General features: G+C 35.6%; 5 protein-coding genes across 7 annotated transcripts; 2 read left to right on the forward strand and 3 right to left on the reverse strand.

The window, feature by feature from the left end:
* Nucleotides 1–575: 575 nt before the first annotated feature.
* On the forward strand, nt 576–1,171 carry LOC132635244 (uncharacterized). Its single transcript, XM_060351561.1, has one exon. It carries the CDS (start codon nt 675–677, stop codon nt 1,020–1,022), a length of 348 nt encoding a protein of 115 aa, XP_060207544.1. The 5' UTR covers nt 576–674; the 3' UTR covers nt 1,023–1,171.
* A 2,357-nt stretch (nt 1,172–3,528) lies between these two features.
* On the reverse strand, nt 3,529–10,789 carry LOC132635245 (phosphoacetylglucosamine mutase). The gene is made up of 9 exons (XM_060351562.1): nt 10,637–10,789; nt 9,796–10,058; nt 8,138–8,257; nt 7,631–7,773; nt 7,308–7,550; nt 6,223–6,641; nt 5,961–6,136; nt 4,392–4,488; nt 3,529–3,946 (listed from the first exon to the last, which is right to left on the reverse strand). Exons 1-9 carry the CDS (start codon nt 10,695–10,697, stop codon nt 3,792–3,794), a joined length of 1,677 nt encoding a protein of 558 aa, XP_060207545.1. The 5' UTR covers nt 10,698–10,789; the 3' UTR covers nt 3,529–3,791.
* Nucleotides 10,790–12,884: 2,095 nt separating this feature from the next.
* Nucleotides 12,885–13,804, forward strand: LOC132637164 (protein FAR1-RELATED SEQUENCE 1-like). Its single transcript, XM_060354301.1, has 3 exons — nt 12,885–12,908; nt 13,007–13,114; nt 13,157–13,804. The coding sequence occupies exons 1-3, from the start codon at nt 12,885–12,887 to the stop codon at nt 13,802–13,804; spliced, it is 780 nt and encodes a 259-aa protein (XP_060210284.1).
* A 1,615-nt stretch (nt 13,805–15,419) lies between these two features.
* On the reverse strand, nt 15,420–19,225 carry LOC132635246 (vacuolar protein sorting-associated protein 55 homolog). 3 transcript variants are annotated; one of them, XM_060351564.1, is made up of 5 exons: nt 19,075–19,225; nt 17,020–17,147; nt 16,876–16,915; nt 16,003–16,087; nt 15,420–15,907 (listed from the first exon to the last, which is right to left on the reverse strand). In XM_060351564.1, exons 2-5 carry the CDS (start codon nt 17,116–17,118, stop codon nt 15,715–15,717), a joined length of 417 nt encoding a protein of 138 aa, XP_060207547.1. In that variant the 5' UTR covers nt 17,119–17,147; nt 19,075–19,225; the 3' UTR covers nt 15,420–15,714. The 3 variants fall into 3 exon arrangements, with proteins under 3 accessions (XP_060207547.1, XP_060207548.1, XP_060207546.1); XM_060351565.1 differs by having other exon boundaries at nt 17,054–17,147; nt 19,032–19,202; XM_060351563.1 differs by having other exon boundaries at nt 19,032–19,194.
* A 2,160-nt stretch (nt 19,226–21,385) lies between these two features.
* LOC132635247 (glycine-rich RNA-binding protein 3, mitochondrial-like) lies at nt 21,386–22,438 on the reverse strand. The gene has a single exon (XM_060351566.1). The coding sequence runs from the start codon at nt 22,369–22,371 to the stop codon at nt 21,574–21,576; it is 798 nt and encodes a 265-aa protein (XP_060207549.1). The 5' UTR covers nt 22,372–22,438; the 3' UTR covers nt 21,386–21,573.
* Nucleotides 22,439–23,210: the final 772 nt, after the last annotated feature.

Genomic DNA, 23,210 nt, shown 5'->3' on the forward strand with positions numbered 1-23,210 from the left:
GACGGGACGGGTCCCCCAAAAAATTCCCCAAAGTCCCCTACCGTCCCCGTCCAGTCCCCCCTGCCACCCTTACTTCTAAACAGAGGGAGTAGCTCTTTGTTAGACCGTTTTGGATTATGCTATATGTCTTAGATTACTCTCGAATCTTTGGAAAATCTGGAAGCTAAAATTATATGCTTAAGCATTTTTTATATCTTCCATTTATGTATCTTGCTCAAACCAAAATAAGCCTTATTCACGTCAAGAACCTAGCTTAGTTTAATTTTGCCAAAGGTGGAATCTTTTTAAAAATAATAACAATTAAACTAATAAAAGAGCGTATCATTAGAAGGGATAAATTAGTTAAATTTTATCGCTTATTTGTTTTAATATTAAATAGTTTAAAATAATTGTTACGAAAAACGATAAATAATGAAGGCGAATGTAATATTACAAACCCAGAAAAAATTAGTGTCATAAAGCAAACTGAAGTGAGATTCTAGTAATTTATCAGTATTAGCTTTTATAATTAAAGAAGTTATAGTATATGGTATAAAACTGTAAATACATTTTTTTCAAGGAAAATGTTGATAACATTTCCAAGAAATAGATATTATTGTGAAAGCACTCTAATATAAATATCGAAGCACAAAAAAGAGTAGCAACAACTTCAAAACCCTTTGTAGGTAATAGCCATGGGAATTCTGTCATGGTGGAAAGGCGACAACAAAAAAGAAACCCCTAAACCCGCTCAAAAACCCGACCCGAAAACCCAAATATCTTCCGACCCGAAATCCCAAGCCCAAGCCCAAATCAGTTCGGACAAAGCGGAAGTTCCGGGTATGAACGGAGCAGTTGAGGTTGTGAGGCCGTACCCGCCGCCAGCGGACATAACCGTATTCGAATTCGGGTCGGTTGCGGCTTCAGTTGATAAGGTTACACTTGCTGGATATTGTCCTGTTTCTGATGAGCTTGAGCCTTGCCGTTGGGAGGTTTTGCCCGCGAGTGGGTCCGACGCGCCTCAATTTCGCGTGGTTTTCTGATTTTTGGGGTTGTGTGGAAGAGAAGACTTGTGCATTTGAGTTTTCTTAGTTGAGAAAATTGGGGAAAAGGGGGTTTTTGTTTTTTTTAATGAATTTAGTGTAATTTTACTGAACATGGCGTAATGATAAACCCTAATTTTGTTGGTTAATTTACTGGTTTTGTGTTTCTTGGTTCTAGCTTTTCGATGCTTTTTTATGTTTTCGTTTCTAAGTTTGTTTGGGCTACTATTCTGAATTCTGTATGTTTGGTTCAGTAGAACTTTTAGTTTTAGTAAAAAAAAAAAAAAAACTTAGGGGTTGTTTAGTAGCTGGCTAGAGTTATGCAGTGGTAATACAAAGATTAGTTATGTGTTAATCTATGTACTATTTTAAATTGTAAATCAAACAATGTATTAGGTGTGTGTAATTTTATATATAGCAAAAGAGTGCTAATACATGAATAATTTAGCTCTTGACCCGCTACCAAACGACCCCCTAGCTGTTTAAGAAAAACCCTTCATTAAATATAATAATAAATTGAGCTCGAATAAAGCAGAATGAATTATACAGCCCATCCCAATTAGTGAGGGATTGATGTTAGTTAATTGGAGCATGGTTAATATTCTTTATTGAGGCAGCTTAGGTATGACTAGAAGAAGCTGAAGCAGAAGGTAAATGCTACTAGTTTCAGTTTTATGGCACTGTGATCTGATGAGCATTTCAATGGGAAGTCTTTGTAAAAATACAGTTAAGAGCAATTAAAAAAGAGAGCTTTCTAATCTGAAAACAAAATGCGACCTATTTCATGTGGTTCTTTTCTGTTTGTATTATTTAAACCAGTATGGCAAAGTTTCTTTAGACGAAGAAATTTGGTGCAGCCTAGTGCAAATGTGCTTCATATTGGAACATCCTTCATAAGTTCGCAATTTCTAGAACAACAACAATTTCTCTTGGCCATTTGAGTATTTTCATAGCAGGTCCTCTTTTGAGTTGGATGTGCTTATAGTTTGTGAAGTCTTAAGATGATTTTTCCTGTCATAAGAGTCAAGTGCTTGTAGATTTTCTTTTGATAATGATTCTACAAGATACTTTAAAAGGTGTTTTACAACATAATTGGGGCTTTCCAAGTTTGCCATGATTTCCCAAGTGGTTGTTTTGCTGTATAAGTTCTGAGTCTGGCAAATAACTAGCTACATCTCATTGGTTTCCTGCGTTAGCATGTTTGATAGCTTTAGTTATTGGTGTTTTACTATGAAAGATTCAATTTTAATGACTTCAGGACCATGTGGATACAAATCGTCATTTAGCTAAATATTTGAACATTCCATAGGAGAGTATATTGAATGTGATTTTCAGTAATTAATCTTCTCCTCTCCTGGGAGGATTGACTGGTCGGAAATAAGTTATCCAAGAAGGCTTCACTACGAAGGGAGGATATCATTTCACATCTTATGGAATTGAAACAACTCATCTAAAGACATAGTATATGTAGTTTCATTTCTTTTGCATGTACTTAATAGATGCACTAACGATAAGAGTCTAAAAAAGGTGATTCGCGGTAATCATTGGCTTGGGAATTGTCTTCTCTTTATTGGGAGGAGAACTATGGTGCTGCTATCGCTAGTGTGTTAACAGTAATGGATTTTTCACGTTACTACTAGATTTAGAAGTAGGTAAAGTTGGCATTGCAAAAGCTTTAAGGTAAATCTTTAAGTTCTGCCTTATGTGGTAATGAGCTTCTCTGTGTTCAAGGATCATGCTCTTTGAGAAGTTACCAAACTGGATTCTGGAAGTGTGGTCATAAATCATATAATTACAACAACAAATACTACACCTCTATTCCAAGTTTGTGAATCGTCACTGTCCATGTCTTTCAATTTAAGTATGTCAGTTCAATACTAGTAGAAGTTTTCTATATTTTCTTGTATTGTGACGGTTCAGAAAATTGACTTGTTCCTGGTTGTCAACAGTCTCCTTTATCCAGAAATACGACTGCCGATATGAGCAAGTTCTCACACGCCCGGGAGTGTGTAGCCTCTTTACGGTTCAAAAATAATACTCAATTGACATGTACTCGGTGCTAATCCTGTTCATAGTGGATATGCGACTATTAAAGAAGATGGCTCCTTTTGTGTGGAGATAAATGAAAGATAGATTTCTAAACCATTAGGCACGAGCTGGATTACTGTTAGGTCATGTTTTGGTTTATATTGTTGTAAATATATGTTTATGGCCATTGTTGATTGTTCATGCCCCAGCATTTGTCAAGGACTTTAATTCGTGAGTTCATAGAAGCAGTCTATGTGAGAGCCTCCGGACCCAGGCTCTGAGAAACTGAAAATACAGCATGTTCAATACTTCTACCAGATAAGATCTTCAAGTGGAAAAAGTTGTTCCTTGTTTCGAGTGAGAGGGATTCAAAACTGATGATGATGTTAGGAAACGAAGAAAGTAATCCCACTGCAAGTCACAGAAATGGAAAATGCAAATACAAAGCTTGAGAACATAAATGGAAGACACAAAACTATTATCAGAAGCAGTTACAAAAATATGCTCAAGTATATAATTATTAGCTTCAATGTTTCTCAAGATTTTCCAACAATTCTACAAGAGAGGCCTCGAGGGCCATATAGCATGATCCAAAACGGCCTAACAAAGAGCTATAGAACGCATCTATTAACACCCAAAACAGACAGAAAGCAATGATTTTTTCTCAGAGTTCAGTATTCAATCTGCTAAAAAGCGGTTAAAATCTCAAAAAAATTGACTACTACTTCGTTAGTGATTTAATCAAGCAGTGCCAGAACCCAGATACTGATTCACAAGTGTTTCAACTGAAGAGGCTAGCGCATCTGCAGCATCTTGGGTGGTTGCTTCAGCATATACTCTTACGACGTCCTCTGTCCCAGATGGTCTAATGAAACATCGTCCTCGGGGATATTTTGCTGGATAAAAAATAAAAAATACGGGTTTAATAGCTAATTGGGGAGCACTCAACGACAAAAAATTGCACAAGTTGATTTATCTGATCAGGATAAGGCACTTGTAACAAATGCAATTTATCAAATCATGAACTTCTAGGGCGCCACAAGAAATAGGCAGCTGGACAGGCCAAGCCATGACTTTTAATAGTTCTTCGCTGAATACTCAAGTTCTACATTGGTTATGGAGGCTGCAACATGAATTTTGTGCAATTGGAAAACATCGAAGATAGTAATCCCTGCTACAGCCACGAGAGAGAGAGAGCAAGGGAGAGAGGGGAAGCAAGATTGAGAGCGGGAGCAAAGGAGAGACAGAAAGAAAACACTCAGTTCACTGAATAGAACAAAACTTAAGCTTCTTTGAAACCAATTTGTACATCCACGATGGTAAGCAAGTTGATGGAATTACCTATTTCAGCATTTATGGCTTCTTGAATACCAATAGGCTGAACAGCCACAGTCTCTGCATTTGCCGTGACAACTGCAGTTCTGTCGACAACCTTTACCTGAAAATAGGAGGATTTTGAATTGAAGCACTTATCTTCAAAGCAAATTTTCCTTGAAATGAGATGAACTATGAACAGAGCAAACTCACATTCAACTTCCAACTATGGAGAAAACTTTTTAGAGCCACACTGAAAAGCTAATTTGGAGAACTTTCGCAGGTACATATAAAAGTCAAGTTGATTCTTCCTCTTGGGAAGAGGTCCACTAGTTTCTGTGAGCAGCAAACTAGAAATTTGGACTTGAAATCACTCTTTTTCTGTATTGAAGTCACCCACTTCTAGTGACAGTGCTCCCAACAAGATTATGAATTGCTGAGAAACAGGAGCAGAAACAAATTTTTGTAGCTTTGAGACATCACTAGCTTCTACAGCCTAACAACCAGTGTCTATTGGTTTACTTAATCCCGAATGTGATATAGCGCATTTGAGCTACCGCTTAAGCTGAATTTCTCTTTGTGTTCTTCTACTCTTATTTTTAATGAGTAGTTCTGTTTTCTTCTCCTTCTTTGTTTACTCTCCTTCTCTCAGCTTTTAATTTAGCCCAAGTGGCTGATAGATAAGGCACTGACTTGAATGTTTACCCACTTCTTTATTGCATATGGTTGACCTTTTCTATTTCTATTAAGAAAATGAAACATATGGAGCTCCATCCTTTAGCCTAGAACAAAACAAGGGGATTATGTAACTAACTTATAAGAATTCACATGTCTTGTGCATTGGTTCTCACTCTTTCAGAATTCTGTACAAGGGACATGAGTGCTATGTTGCTTGGGCTCTCCAAAAATGTTGCCGTACTCATGGCGGATCCTCCAAAAATGTTGCCGTACTCGTGGCGGATCCTCCAAAAATGCACTATTTTGCATTTTTGGAGGATCCGACACCAACCGTCTGACGTTTCTTAAGAGTCTGAGCAACATAGCGTGAATGTGGAAAAATCCATATTTGAAACCAAAACCAAATTAAGATGTTTCACTGACACAACTGAATTTCTGACACAGAAGTCTCACATAGGAATCCCAGTGTTTGTTTATGGGCAATTCATCACATGCCGATTAGTAATCAGTACTACTGCCCATCATGCTAATCAATAGAGAACACCAGCGAATTTTCAAGTGTACGCCGATAGGAGTGACAGCAATCAAAATATCTACAGAACTAAAACAGCGAAACTGAAGTCCCTAATCGACGGAGTTGAAGTCAAACCAGTGTGATTAGTTGCATCTTCTCTAACAAATATGCTGAACTTGTTACTTGGTGGTCTTGGTCACTACCCAGTGTAATCCCACAATAGTGGGGTCTGGGGAGGGTAAGATGTACGCAGCCTTACCCCTACCTGGGTAGGGAGGCTGTTTCCGATTGACCCTCGGCAACCCTCCTCCTTTATCCGGGCTTGGGACCGGCAATGTGAGCGAGCTCACACAGGCGGAGTTTGCTGAACTTGTTACTGAATTCAAAAAATGGGAGAATCTGACCTTTAATTGTCTGCTGGGTAGATCATGATAAAGCTCATTCCATCTCTTTATGGACCATCCCATGTATTGCAAGATAACCTCCACCAGAAGCAGTCCACTTACAGCATCTCCCACAGCCTGATTAATCAACTGACCGACAGCCAAAAGTCTTGAAGCAGCCTTTTTTTTTGCTGAACCTAAAATAAGAAACAGCTAGATAATATAGGTGTTCAAAACTAGGTGGTTAAGGGCTGTTACAGTAACAAAGGAGATTGGCTCAGACCTTCTGATGTTGATAAAAGCGTCTTGTGAGTAGCCTCCAGCCAGGATAAGCAAGCTTCTGAAAACAAGATAGTTCCATGCCCATTTGCCTCAAAATATATGCCAATATCAAATTCAGCAGCTTTTTCATGCAAGTATTTGACTCCTGTTGGAGTAAGCACAACTTCTAGACCCATCTCTTTAAGGTAATCAGTTGATGCTCCATTCGCATAAGCTGTCTGCACAACGCCTAGACGTGCTTGATAAGAGCCATTTTCTTTCTTGCCTTCACCCTCATTCAAAGTACTTAGTTGATCCTTGATAAATAAAGCAAACAAAGACAATATCTTGTCCCCATCGACGAGTTCAATCTTGTTGTTTTTATTCAATATGACTGAAAAATAGACTAGCCGATCAGCATCCCCATCCAAACTGGCACACCTGAACCACTAGGAGCATTGAAGTAATCAATTTCCATTTCTCTTCAACAACTACTGGAGAAATAGTAAGACTACAATATCAACAGATGATGCTGACCATAACCTGTATCTACTCTGACTAGTTATGAGTATATGATAAACAATCCTATTACTGAGATCTTCCTAAAAGTTATGTTTCTTGGAAACAATTGATACAGTAAATTATCAAGAAATACGATATTGTTTATCGTTTTTCTATCGAGTTGGATATTGAAACAGACACAAGTGCAATCTAAGAGACCCTATCAGTTTAGTAGCTCCTACATAAATACAGCATCCTAAATAAGGCCAAAAAAGACGAGAGAAGTGCAACAACACAGGTATAAAAAGGGGTCTTACCAAATCCATATGAGGTAAACAAGTTAAACCAAATCATCATCGCCACTCACCAGTGAGAGAAATCACACAGAATACAATCAGATGTCCTTTTCTGGTTTATATCTAGATAGTAGGTCGGTATTACTTCTCCTTTTCTTGGATAGGTATAGTAGGTTCATATTACTAAACTTTCACCCAAGTGAAAATTAACCTAGTGACTATCATTTTACAGTTAGGCCTACTTACCCAAACACTCAGATTAGACAATGTTCAACAAACACTTTTCTAGATGGACAAGAAGGTGTTTCACCTTAACCCAGCATCTGCAGGACCAAATCCACGTGGAGCAACCTTCTCTTTTTGCACATAGTCAGCACCAACACCTTCATTAAGCATACCATCTCCCCGGTTACGAACTTCAATGCACAACCCAGTCAACATCTTTTTAAAATGTTCAAGCTTTTCTCCACCAACACCGTCGGCCCCATCCACCACCAATGTATCATCATCACCATTGTTCCTACTTCCCTCAGGCTTCAAATCCATCAAGCACCTAAAAAAGTAGGCAGCATTTCTATTAGAACATATCTCAAATAATTTAAAGGCTTCAACAAATTGTCTACTTAATGTGACCTGAAAGAGCTTGAAAGCTGGTGAAAATAACTAGATTCAGATGCCTCCATGCCTCTATTTCTTGCTCGGACCATCCAATGCAGTTGTGGTGTTGTAACCACTCCCATGTCAGTGGCCATTGCTCCAACAATTGAAGCGATTCCCTTCAATTCACATTTAATACCAATAAATACAACTGAATTGCAAATCATGGTGGTTTATCTAACTAGGAGTTCTTTGGTGCTTGTATTCTGCAAGTTTATGCATGAAATGGAAGGCCAATAGGAGGTATAAGGGTCATTAAAAGACAAGGAGAAAAAAGGAGGCGAATTGTCAAACCAAAGCTAGACAATGGAAATAGATGTAAAAAGGTTTTTAGAGAATAATCTTGCCAGCCAACAAATGAAAGTTGAATAAACAAATAACAGAGGAGTATGAGTTCCACCTGAATTTTGCTGCAGTAAAGCAAATAAACACATGACTAAAGAGAAGTGAACAAAGCCCATGAAAGCTACACAAAAGACATACTTGTTTGGCAGCCTCAAGGAGAGCCTCTCCGCTAGGCCTTGTGTCTCTTCCTAATAACACCTCTGCTGGCTGTCTTCCCTCAAAGCTAATATCTTCTTTCTTCATAAATTCAGTTATTAGCTGTTTCCAGAACAAGATATGATCAATCAGAACTTAGCTAATTGACAGAATACCAATCCATCACTTTTCGAAAAGGACTACATGCAGAGGTGCAAAAGAGAGAAGATTACATCAAATCTGTATTAGCTTTTGCAAATGTCAAACTACTTTATCAGCATAGCTAAAATACTTTATAAGCAACGAAATAACTCACATTCATGCAGCACAAGTAAAACAACTTATTGGAGTCTCAATCAACAGCAACAGTCCAGAATCACATTATTTTCTTAATGTTGAACTTCTTTTTCAATAATCTAGAAAAAGGAACCCCCCCACCCCCCCTTGGTTTTCCACCTTCCCGATATTATTTATGTGAAGTTCAACCAATTGAAAAAATTAAAAAGGCCACTAACAAGAAATGTTCTACATTTGTTTCACACTTGCCAGTTATAATATTCTTCGTACACTTATTTTCTGGTTTCCGTTCTTCTACTTCTGTTCAAGTGGTATGTAGGAGTCTACGCCTTTAAAAATATTTATCAGAACAGCAGAAAGAATAGCCATCGTACTAATAGTAACACCACATAGCTTGCCCGTTATCTTATTATTGTGATCATTCCATTCAGACTCGTTCTAACGAGGGTTTATTTCACATTTTCATGTCTCAGAACCATTTCCCACTCTTCAATCTGCACAGACAAATATGCAAGCCTGTCTATCGTTTTTGGATGAATTCTAATTTTCTAGGGATTTCCAATCTTTTCTAGGTATTCTGTTGGTCAAATTCTATGGAAAGCTTGAAACATCTTGCAAGATACCCCCAACATAAAAGAAAGCAAAATACATTTCCACATAAAGATAATGGCGGGATGAGAGAACATGAGTTGTTAACATGATGTCAACATATTTTCCTCACGTAAACTACTAACGTGAGCTGTGCCTATCAAGCCACGCCTCCACATATGAGTACTTATTTATTAGTAGACTGAACACCAACCCAATCTCAAAAAATAAAGAGAAGTACAAGCAAGGACTTTTTCTCGATAAAGAAGGTATTAAACTTCTCAAGACGCTGTAGTAAGTCAAAGTTTCTCTACACAGTTCTTTAGCCAGTTAGTCTAATCAAGAAAGTTCGAAAGATTGCAATTACAGTTTATCATCTCTTTTTACTTTATTAGTTCAGATTTTCCCTTCTTTCTCTTCCCAACAACAATTTCACCCAAAAAGTCCCATATCTCCCAATTCCTCTAAAAAGGCTTATTTTGCAACACCCATTATAACTTTTGTGATGAACTAGGATACATGTGAAGTAACACACATTTTTTGTAAACAATATACTTTAACCATAGATTAATCATAAAATCAATTTTGCTATATCCAGGCCCATGTTGTAACCATAGAAAATCTTCAAAGATATCCAGATTTATCAAATTAACATGCATTTTTTCAACTTGAACGATTATAAGTGTACTAGACAAATGATACTAGTAGCTTTTTCTTTTCCATTTTTCCGAGAATTTGACAGATCTATGTGGGAAAAAAAATGAGAGTATTGGGACCTGAAGGAGGGAATGTGGATCAGGAGCATTAGCAATGGCATCAGCAAAAGGCTCCCAATCCTGAGTCAACATTCCACCACTTGGATCAGCCACTTTGACTCCATTATCTGATACTTGGTTGTGTGATGCAGTGATCATCAAACCTATCACTGATCCCGTTTTTAACGACCTTAACGCCGCCAATATCCCCACTCTAAACACCGTCGCTTCCAGCAACGATGCATCAGCTCGAAATCCAGCTGTCCCATAAGACAACTTCACCCCTGTTCATATCATTTTAAAAATAAAAAAATAAAAAAAAAAATAAAAAAAAAAGTCAATCAAAAATCAACCAACTACACTTCAATCCCAAATAACTCATTCCATTCCAGTAAACCCTTTTTTTCATTTGGATACTAAAAAAGTAATCTTTATACCAAATTAGTGATTCTTGATAGCTTTTCCGAAACAAAAAGAATAATTGAGAATAAGTTTAACCCCTGTTCATACATTTCTGATAAAACCAATCAACAATCAATCAAGTACATCTCGATCCAAACTAGTTGGTTCTGTTTCCTAATTGGACTCATTTGGTTCATACATTATTATTATTATTATTATATTTCATAGAAAAATCAATCAACAGTCAATCAATTATGCCTTAATCCAAAATTACTTAAGGCTTGTTACATAAATCTTCTTTATCAATGCTGCTTTGTTCGGACCCATTTCGTTTCAAAACTTAAAAAAAAAAATTGCCTTTTTATGGAAAATTAACAATTTTCAGGGGAAAAAAATATATATATTTTAAAAAAGTAAGTCAAATTGAGATGTTGGAAACTAATTGAATGAAAGATTGTACCTTTGGGAGGAGGGAAACGAGCAGCAGATTGGAGGAGAAGTGATTGCTGATTTTCATTCATCCTTTTCCTTTTTTTTTAAAAATTGAAGAAAAGAGTGGAACTTTGAGCAGAGTTGATGAGAAAATGATCAAAATGGTCCAGCTGGATTGTTTTGGTCCTTAATATATTCACTTCATTGAAATAGTCTTGATGTATGCAGAAAATGATCAAAATGGTCCTTAATGTATGAAGGTTGGATTGTTTTGGTCCTTGATATATTCACTTGATTGAAATAGTACTTGATGTATGCAAAATGTGGATGGTTTTGGTCCTAAATCCTAAATATAATGCCGTCACATTATTCAAATGTTTGACACAAAAAATCCATCAAATGTAAGTGAAATTTTTTTAATTTTTACTTTTTTTAATTTTTATTTTTAAAATGTATTATTCTTTTTATATTATTTATTTTTCATTTTCTTTCTTTTCATTCCCAACCTTTACTTCTTATGATTCCATGTAATTGCTCGTATTTTTTTATTTTATTAATTTAGCATAACCGTGTTATTATAAACTTATATTTTTCCTTTCTTTTGAATTATTTACTTAAGTTACGTTGAAATTTACTTATGTAATGTTAGAATTTGACATATGAGTATTATTCATAACATTACATAAGTAAGTTTTAACGTAACTTAAGTAAATAATTCAAAAGAAAGGAAAAATATAAGTTTATAACCCCGTTCACAATGAAATTCTACTTTAATAACGTCACCCGTTATATGTCAAGTTTGTTAATAACTCATTCTTTTCAATATTAAAAGGTGTAGTTTCAAATATTAGAATAATAACACGGTTATGCTAAATGAATAAAATAAAAAAATACGAGCAATTACATGGAATCATAAGAAGTAAAGGTTGGGAATGAAAAGAAAGAAAATGAAAAATAAATAATATAAAAAGAATAATACATTTTAAAAATAAAAATAATAAAAAAGTAAAAATTAAAAAAAATTCACTTACATTTGATGGATTTTTTGTGTCAAACATTTGAATAATGTTACGACATTATATTTAGGATTTAGGACCAAAACCATCCACATTTTGCATACATAAGGACTATTTCAATCAAGTGAATATATCAAGGACCAAAACAATCCAACCCTCATACATTAAGGACCATTTTGATCATTTTCTGCATACATCAAGGACTATTTCAATCAAGTGAATATATCAAGGACCAAAACATTCCAACCCTCATACATTAAGGACCATTTTGATCATTTTCTCTACCTCCAGAGTTGATACTTGTATCTAAGTTAGCTTTTCTTTTCTTTATTTTGTGATTATGCCTTTCTGCTTTTCTTTATTTTCTTTCCAGAGGGAGTTATAAAATTAGTTTTAACTTTAACTTGTTTGGAAGTTGTATTTTGACAATCTTTGGGAACAAAAGATTACGGAGACATTGAGCAGTTATAATGAAATAAAGATGAATACTTCTCAAGGATAAGTTAGATTGAAAAATAGTAAGTAAATTGAGGACAATTGTATGGTTAGTTTATATTAAAAAAAAAATTACAATTCACCTCATTAACTTAAAATGAGAATCTAGTTGTAGGATAGAGTGGCCACCTTTGAACTTGGGCATGGTTCAATTCTCACTGTATTATTACCTTAGTATCACCCTATTCTTTTTCATTTTCAGTTAGGTATCACAAAAAATAAAAAGTATTTTAAAAAAAAGTTGGGAGCAAGGAAAAATAGGGAGGGGATTACAAGATGGGGGAATAACCCTCATCGAGTGATAGTTAACCCTCATCAAGTGATAGTTCGGCTAGCCAACTAACTAAATTACCAAGACGTTTGAATGATTATATTTGATGCAGCTTTTCTATACGAAGAATCAACTAAATCGTTTGAATGACTTTTTCATGCATTCTTTAGCATTATGTCTATAAATAAAGCACAAACATTCATGACTGATCAGGGTCCCACTATAGCTTATAGCTGTTGTTGTCTCATTAGTAATGCCACACACTTATCATCGCCTTTGTGTATGGCACTTGGAAAAGAATGCATTTAGACATCTTAATCATAACTTTAGAGCTAATGCATCATTTCCAAGAGATTTTAGCAAATTGCTTTATGAATATGAGTATGAGGAGGATTTTTTAAGTGCATGGCAGGAAATGATTGAGAAATATGACCTTGAGAATAATAGCTGATTGAAAAATACATTTGCTATAAGGGAGAAATGGTCGATGACATATGGCAGGACTACATTCTCACGAGGTATCCGAAGCACACAATTAAGTGAAAGTTTTAATGGATCTTTGAGGGGTTATTTAAAATCTGATTTAAATATTTTTCAATTTTGTAAACATTTCCAGAGGTCAGTTGATGATAAGCGTACCAGTGAAAATAAGTCAAATTTTGCCATGACTCAAAGAATACCCATTTTAAAGGTTAAACTTCCTTTATTGATGCATGCTAGGAAAGTATACACCCCAACTATATCTGACATGTTCCAGAATGAGTAGGAAAGGTCATTGCCAGTTTCTATAAAGAGTTCCTGTGATAAAGAAGAATTATGTACATATAATGTTAGCCCTCTTGGAAGTGTTAAGGAGCATGCGGTAACTGTTAAGCGGTCAATAACTCAAGTTTTTTGCAGCTGCAAATTGTTTGAGTTTATGGGAATACTATGTCGACATGCTTTAAAGATTCTGGATATATTGAATGTAAAGGATATGATTCCTGCACATTATATATTAAAGAGATGGACAAAAGATGTTACAAATCTAGTAGCGAAAGATGACTCTAATCCAAAGGTTGAAGTTACTGCGAGGTATAGGCATTTAGGCCAAACTTTTGTCCAAATTTTAAGTCAAGCTTCAGAATCCAGAGAAGGGTATGAATTGGTTGCAAGGTGTGCTAATGAGATAATTGCGAAGTTGAAAGATATAAAGAACAGAGATGAATCACATGAAAATTCAGCCACAGGCAATAGTATTCAAAATGAACCGAGTGAGACAATATTTATTGATACTGTAAATGTGACGAAGGTGACTGGATTAAAAAAGAAGCAACAGACTCGTCGCTCTAATACTCGACCAAAGAGTTTTTTGGAAAAGGCCCAGAAAAAAAAAGTAAGACTTCATGGCCAAGATCTTCTCATTGTCAAATAGACCAACAACTAGACCACCAATTTCCATATCTTGAAGTCTCACGTCCACCTTTATCGAATGCATCAATGACTAAGGTATCTCACAATATTTAAATCTTTCTTTGTTTATTGTTATCACTTATAACACAACAATTTATTTTATCTTTTAAATAATAGGGAGTGTCAGAAGGAAGTGTTCCTACATGGTGTCCTATACAATTATCTCAAGGATTATCCGGTGGAAGTCTGACTCAGCTCCTAAAAGTTAATGAACACAATTTATGTTACTTCTCATATACGTTTTTTTTCATTCTAATAAGTATGTTACATGATATGACTCTTTTTTCTCCAAATTGCAGGATGTTTCATTTCATGATTCAAATAAGTATTCTCAACATTGATTGTGGCAACTTTGAGAAAGCAGATGGTACATGGTGATAATGATTTTATGCGAGCGTAGTCATGATCTCAAAATTCAGATGTGCGCTTCATTATTGTTATTTGTGGGAAGACATAGTAACTTGATTTTGTTCAATAGACTTTACAATAGTACGCAATTTGGCATTCTTCTATGCTATTAGGTTGCGACCTACCAGTAGATGTTGGAATTCGTTTGTCCAATGGTTATGTACTTTCTGAGTCGGCGGACCCGAACGTGTTGGGTGGGGGGACATGTGCCCCCTAACTTGATGAATATATAAGATTAGGAATAGAAATAACCGATGAAACGAGTTTACTCTTTATTTTTTTTTGCTGCCAACAAAGAACAACAGAGGAGTATATTCTTATGGATCTCAAATGAATTCTATCCTTGGTAACACAATCTTTTTTCCAATTCCGAATTGAAGATCCCGTGCACTATTTTCAGAAGCTGATACGGCACTATTTTTGGAAGCTGTAATCATCCGAAGAGCCACCTCTGTTTTAACCATGGTTTAGGAGCTCTTTTAATTAAATTAATCTAGACCCTTAAATCTCTAAAGTGACAGACGTATTAATATAAGAAGGGCACTGGACAAACTTGACAGATTTGGTACTGGAAAGGAGTTGCACCCACTATCTACGAGTGAAAAAAAGTAGGAATATCCTAATATTCACCGAATAAATTAATAAGTCGGGCATTCCCAAGCCAGCCAATTACACCATTATTTAAAAAAGGTTTTTGACAAGAATTTACAATTATAAATCGAATGATGGGTATTAGCAACAATCCTAATCTAGTATTCTTCAGCAACCATGACACTCCTCCTTCCCAGAACACTAGAACCAGTTTGGCCATAAAAATTATTCACTTTTATTTTGGGAATAATTTTTTATTTGAAGTTGGACATTGAAAAACAACCTATTAACCTATTTTCAACTCCATCTGCGTAATTCCAAATAAAATGCTCCCTTCTCTCCTTTGCAAAAAGTATAACCAAACACTACTTCAATTTCATAAAGTTCAAATAAAGAGAAAAATATTTGGCCAAACGCCTACTAAAGGTAAAACTTTTTGAACTTTTCGATAACTAACAAGTGTTGCCTATTAGGGCCATTTGGTTCCAAGAGTGTTTATGATGATTTATCAACTATACTTCCTTGGATTTAAACATCAGTAAGTTCTCTTCAGCCATGAACAAAATTCTGTCAAGAAATTCTGTACACAAATGGATCAAACTTTTTCATTCTTCCACTTCAATTTCCAATATTACACAACCGAAATTTCAATGAGAAAAAATGAATTCATCTTGGAAGAAGTATAAAACATCAAATGCAGCTCGCGGGATCTGTTGACTTATAACAGCCAATAATTTATAATCACAATATTTCTACAATTCTATCTATCTACAAAACACAACAAGAGGCAACGACCATGTGCGCGAGTATGCAAAGTTGAGGCTCCATATTATGTTGCACACAAATAAAGCAGGAAGTAGTATAAGGCCAATCTCAGAACATACTATATCCATCGTTTTCACTCGTCCCAAGATAACACAAGATGGACAGTACAAAAACGAAAAAGGATGAGAGCTCCAATGCCATGGCTCCCCAACCAATTACACCAGCATGCTTTAAGATAATCGGAATTGCAACGCTGCCAACAGTGGATGCTCCAGTCAAGAACTTAGTTGCATCTAGCCAACTGTTACACCAGTCATTTTAAAGCAAATATAAGGTCCGATTCTTGAGAACAAGTGCTTTTATTACATGATGTGGCATAAAAGAAACAAGCCTCACCAGCTTTGAGATTCGGAGTAGAGACTGGAAGTATCTGAACCGGCAAAGAACATCAAAGGCATAGGTAGAATGACATACATTATAACTACAGCAATAAAAACCAACAATAGTCAGGATATCTGAACCGGCAAAGAACATCAAAGGCATAGGTAGAATGACATATATTATAACTACAGTAATAAAAACCAACAATAGTCAGGATCTATGATATATACAGCATTTATGACAGTCTCAAATATAACAAAAGATTTGTCCAGATGAGAAAGACACATGTAATGCCTTTAAAATTTTCAAGATCTCCATGCCAAGCACAAAACTACGTAATTATAATACACACCCCAACTTAACAAGCAGTAAAACTCCTTTCTACCAAGTTGGAATCATTTTATACATCCATTAGCACAGAGTTTCTAAATTTGTACAAGGGGATGAATGGAAGTAAGGATAAATGGACGATCTAGTTTAAATTTGCGCAGGGGGGATGACTAGGAGTAAGAGCAAATGGCTGATCTAGCACGTACTATATTTGCTTTTGCAACTATGTTCCCCCACTACAACAAACAGAAAAGAGAAACAAAAAGCTGAGGCAATAAGTATTAGAACAAAGAGCCTTTGCCAAGGAAAGAATCTACTAATACACCGAGGCACATATAGAGTAGTCAACTATCAACGTCTAGATCATTCTGAAGCAACTAAATACTGAGCTAAATTCATTACATAATTCAGTTTCCGCTTCCCACAACAAAATAAATTTGAAAGAGGCACCACATCCACAAAGATAAAAACAATAGATTGGATGAAATTGTCTCAGATTGCTAAATCTCATATTAATATGCTTTTGAATTTAATTCAATATTTATGCTTTGCACACACCTGTCAACATTGGCCACCAGTTATTGTACAAAGCACATGCCTACAACACAACACAAGGAAAGTCAGATCAGGAAAAAATGATTACAACGAGAAACAGAAAAGGTCCCTATAGTTCATAGGGTATCAAAGGACAGTGGCGCCGACCAGTATTTGCAATACAATCCCTGTAGATACTAACATTGCCAAACACGCAAGCTTCCCTGTGTGAAAGCATGTTCTGAAATAACCTGGCATGTCCCCCATTATCTTGCCCAACTCATGCAACAGAACAGCTGCAGTACAGATTTTAAGCCCAGTTACAAAATTAGGATTTTCAGACCATATGATGTGAGTAATAAGTAATTTGAGCAATTAATCAGAAACAGCAGAACAAAAAACTTAGCAGATCGAAGTTTACACCTTGAAATTCTACGTCGAATGATAGTCTTGTCTGCCTCTACCTCTCAACAACCCCCCCCCCCCCCCTCCCCCCAGCCCAGTCCTCACTGTTTCCTTAACTACATTTCCTATAAAGTCAAAAACTCCACACAGTTGCTTTAGTATAGCATGAACTAGGAAGCATTATTCTGTAACCGATTGAAACACAATTTTATGCCAATAGCTACATCAAAGATTTATCATCAGACTGAGCATCAACAGAAAATGATCAAACACGGTATAGCAGGTAGTTTATTTTGCAGACTAAACAGAAAAGAGCGCCCAAGATCTACATGATTTCTCTTCTATATGCTCTAAATTATGAAGATTTTGCAAAAGACATCTTAATATAGAGCATATTAGCGCAAGCTAGAGTAGGGAAGAGTGTACACGAGCTCTACACGACAACTCTCTATATGCTATTAAAGATGAAGATGTATTTGCCAGACCTCTTAATAGCAAGCATATGTAATGTAACCTACCATTTCAGAAACTTGAGAATTTTTTTTTGAAATATCACAAGGCTGTCCATGACAGATTCAAATTGCTGCACAGGCTCGGTGAGTCAATGGAGATCCAAGAACGTCATTTTTGTGCCCTAACTTTGACTGTATAATTTACTATCTCAGAAAATCTCCTCAAGAACAAGTAACGTGATTGAAAGCATCACGTTGCTATTTAACAAGGATCTCATGGGGGATAGGAACAACCTCGGATTGGATTCTAGGTATCAGTTTAAATTTAATACAAAACCTACTAATTGCCCCTCTACTTGAGTAGGCCCCTATAATTTAGAGAGTGACGAATAATTGGTGGCATACATATGCTATCTAACTCAGATTTTAGGCCCATAATTAGTGGTATCTCTCCATATTGAGCTATCTCCTTAAGTTTTGTTTAGCATATACTCAGAGTTAGAGATACTTTGTTAACAAGCAAATGCTAAAAAAGATAATTGTATTTTTAGGTTCTGGTGATCCTACTCTGACATCCAAAAGAATAGAGAGAAAGGATCTAGTTATTCTATTCTTAAATACTGAGAACCTCGAAAAGATTTCACATTTTCTCTAGCCTTTAATTAACAAGCATGAACTTTTCTATGCAATCACTTCAAATCTGCATTAATCCTATATTTCCGCATTGATGCTCAATAAACAGTTTGATTCATCCATCATGATTATTTATATTTTTTATTATAGTGATATCCGGGCCAGCTTTCACCCGCTTTGTCTTTTCCACTGGGTACTTGCATTGCCCACCAATGAATTCAACCATTATTAAGGCAAAGTAACAAAGAAGATACCCAATGTAATCCCACAAGTGGGGCCTGGGCCTTAACCCTACCTTTATGGGGTAGAGAGGTTGTTTCCTATAGACCCTCGGCTCAAAAGAAACGCAGTCAATGCAGGATTGCAAGAGAAAAAACAAAGAAGATACCAATGTGGAAAATAGTAAAAGAACCCATAATACCCTCAAAAAACCAATGTTAAATCCAAGAACCAACACTAGGTCAATAGAAAATAAAAGTATACTACTAAGAACTACAGAACCAATGAAAAAAGCCTTAAACTTTGGCAGATAAATTAGCTGTAGCAAACCCTCAATTTCAACACTAAAACTTCTAGTCCTGTTCATAATAGTTCCCCTAAAAATTCAAATATAATTAGCAATCACATAGATTCTGTACAATATATAGAACAAATTAATTGCAGTAAAATTAACGAGAAATATAAATGTACCACAAAATGGTAGATTTAGGGTAACCAATCACTGATCAACTACCAGAATATTTCAAGATTCCGATCGCCGGCGGCCACGTGGACGGCTAAGATTCTACCGGAATTTTCGCCGGAAAGGCGCGACAAAGATGTAGAAGCTGAGAATATTGAGGGCCGTTCTGTAATACTTCTGTTTTTATATGGTTCAGAATTAACTTATTTTCTTTGCTTCTTAATTAAGGAAATTACCATTTTCTTGTCTTTTTGTCAAATGGAAATTGCGCGCTGGCAACGTAATTTGGACATATTTGTTATTTTTTTACTGTTAAATAATGATTTGAAATTGTGCCAGTTTGGGATTTATGTTGATGGCAAAATGGAAATCCAATCAAACGTCAAACTTGTAGAATTATTAAAAGAAATAAATTAGATTAAAGATATTGAACACGAGTTGACACTCTTAGAGTCTTGGCAATTCACAAATGAATTGGTAAAAAGGTAAGTTCCTGAGATTGAGATAAATATTAATGTATTAATTGTGGTGGCGCAATAAGTATTCATTCATATTGAGTTAAAGGTTTCGAGTTTGAATTTTGTGAATGAAGTCGTTTTTTATATGAAATGTTTTACTACTCAATAGAACTTTCCAAGACGAACCTAAATGAGCCAGACATCTAGATCTCAGATGAATATCGAACAACGAAAAAGAAATCGAAAATAAATATTGATATTTTGACGTTAACCATATATATTTGATACGTACAAGATGTGACCTACTAATAAATAATAGGGAAAATGACATAATACTATTTAAGACTCTATATTACAAAACATAAGGATATTTTTTCTTATTTACAAAATATATCAGATTTGGGCTTAATGGAATACCTACTATTTTGGCCTTTTTTTAGGAATAGAATCTGATTTTTAAATATGGGCTTAATTTTAGGATTTTTATCAATTAGTTTTTCTTCTTTTCAAAAATATTTCCCTCTCTCTCTCCCTCCCCTCTATGTCTACGGATGTTGATAGATAAAGCTTTTGATTACTGACCTGCGTATTAAATGTATATAAAAATTGTTGTATCGTCTGTATAAATTATATATACTGTAGTATTTAAAAATGTTGAAAACGAATATATGTATGAAATTTGTATTAATATGATATATATCATTTTTGAGATATATGTAATCATAGTGTGTATGAAATGCGAATAAATTCGATATAAATTAGTCTTAAAAATGTTGAAAAGTGATATGTGTGAAATGTGTATGGAATGCTGTTTGTATCAATTACATAATTTATTATATATATATATATATATATATATATATATATATATATATTGAATTCTCCATTGCAATTGAATTCGATTTCATCTAGCACCAGCAAGCTACTTCTCCTCTCCATGTTTGAAGATGTAGCAAAATTACATTAAAATTGTATTATAATTTTATGTTGAATTGTATTATAACTGTATTTTATAGTTACATATATTATATAATTAGTTCTATGAAATTTGTTTTTAAGATGTATATTGTTGTAGCTTTTTGAAGAATACAATTTTAATATAATTTTTATACAAATTTTATACAACCCAGAATTACTAATTAGAATGGACTTTTAGAGCAAAACGTGGAGAAAAGCAGCGAATAATATCTCTTGATATTGAATGGAGAGAGAAAAGTGGATAAAATAAGGGAAGATCAAGGTGGAGAAAACCATGGAACCAATATCTATTAATTTTGAATGGGGAGAGAAAAGTGGATAAAATAAGGAAATATCAGTTTCCTTAAGTTATTTCCATGATTGGCGCCTAATTTATTTAATGTGTTTTATTCTCTGCTTTTTAATTTACCTGATTAGTATATATTTTGTAAGAAAACTATTAGTATATTTTGTAAATTGAAAAGTATCGTCATGTTCCGTAAATATACTCTCTTACTATGTACATATACTTTTTTGTCCTAAATAATATGGATATTCGTTCTGGATTATAAGTTTACAACCACTTTCTTTGTCGTGATCCTAAATTTCATTTAAATTAGGCATGACATATATAATCTGTAGATAATAATTTGTTGGATTAGCCTATGTTAAGTCCCCGTTAATTTTTTTTTTTTTTTTTTTTAACATGTAACTACTACTTGTTTATAAAATTAGTTTCAGCACCTAAAGGTGCGGAATACTTCTAATTAGTTAACACAATGTTTGGCTCTTACAACAATAACAACAACAACAGCCTAGTGAAATCCCACATCTTGGGGTCTGGAGAGGGTATAATGTACGCAGACCTTACTCCTACCAAGGTAGGATGGCTGTTTCCGAGAGACCCTCGGCAGTTAACACAATGTTTGGCTCTTATAATGCCAAAATGAACCATCCAAATCGAGGTAAAATAAATGCAAAATGCGAATAAAATTCTCAAGTCCATGACAAAAACGGAAGACAGAAATATAGCTAGAGATGAACTGCTAAATAATCGAAGGAAGAGAGGTCATCTTCCATCGATTTCTTCTCCTTTATCAATAGCATCGGGAAGCGAAGGTTTTGAAGACAACCTTTAGGCTCTGTTGGCATAATCATTGGGCTCCCCATTGTCATCCCTGTAATCTTCACCTGCACCAACAGGGCTATTAAGATCACCACTTTCAGCTTGGTTGCTGGTACTGTCAGTGCCAAGTTGATCACTGCTGCCAAAGCTGCTAGTGAAACTGTTGCTCGCAGCATCAGTGTTTCCACTGCTGGCAAAGCCGCCACCACTTGAAAAGTTGTTACCACCACCTGTCCCAAAGCCGAAACTGTTTTCTCCACTTCCGTAATTACCAGCAACATTAGCATCACCACCACCTGTGCTGCCACCATAACCAGCAGCAGGAGCTCCATAATTACCTCCCCCTCCATAACCAGAGGCTCCATAATTACCCCCACCACCACCACCATAACCACCGCCATAACCACCACCAAACCCTCCACCACCACCACCACCGTATCCTCTAGTCCTGTCATTAGCTACATTTACCCTAATCGTCCGACCATCAAGCTCCTGTTGGTCCAAAGCCTGGATAGCAGCGCTGGCATCCTCATCACTATTGAAAGTAACAAAGCCAAATCCCCTAGACCTTCCAGACTCGCGATCATAAATGACTCTTGCTTCAACGACTTCTCCATACTTGCTGAAAGCTTCTTGAAGAGTGTTGTCATTCGTGTTCCATGAGATTCCTCCCACAAAAAGTTTTGAAGAAGACATGCATCTAATAAGTTGAAAAATTGAAGGCTTGGATGCAGATATTTCATGATTGATGTGCTGCTTGCTAACAGCCTGCCTAAGAATGTTCCCAGCTTTGCTAAAGAATGCCATTCCTAGTAGGAGTTTTAAAGAGGAGAAACGCTGTGTTTTTGAAGTTTATAGTGTGGCCAGCCGTAATTTAGTCCCCGTTAATTGATGTTCATATTATGTGAAGAAATAGTTATGAACTGAATCTCCTGACTGCAAAATCTATGTTTATGGACAACTGAAATTGGCCTTTGCTGGCCGAGCAATCTGTACCAAGCGACTATAGAGCTGATGATTTTACGGTGTTTATATGAACTCTGGTGACACAGATTTGCCGGAGGAGTTACTAGTTACCAAATACAGGTGTCTCTTTACTAGTTATCAAACGTGATATAAGTTAATGTCGAAATTAATACATAAATAACTTGTCTCTTGTCTAGCTACCAAACAACCCGTTGTGTATTATCTTATACCACCACCATAGGATAATGATTAACTTATCCACGAATAGCTTATACATGGACAAAAGATTAAAATGACAAAATTAACCTTAGTCTGTTACAAGAAATCTATAAAGGCCAAACATCCAAGGTTATAATTGTAACAATTTTTTTTTTAATTTTAAAAATAAATAAATATTTGTTCATTTTTTTGATGACATGGGAACCGCAGCCGCTACCCTTCGGGTGCGCACATGATAAACCCAGCTCTTGTGTAATAGCTCGCAAACACATAGGAGAGTTAACCCGCACTAAGCAAGCCTAGTGTGATGAATTCGACCTAGAAGGCAAATCCGTTGCTGTCATAGGCAGATGGTTTCGAACCTGAGACCTCTATTATAAAAGTTTTATGCTCAACCAACCGAGTCACCCTTAGTGCAATCAACCACGCACCAATAAAAAATAATCGCAACGCCCAATAAA

This window comes from Lycium barbarum, chromosome 4 (assembly GCF_019175385.1).
Source record: "Lycium barbarum isolate Lr01 chromosome 4, ASM1917538v2, whole genome shotgun sequence".
Classification (NCBI taxonomy): Eukaryota; Viridiplantae; Streptophyta; class Magnoliopsida; order Solanales; family Solanaceae; genus Lycium; species Lycium barbarum.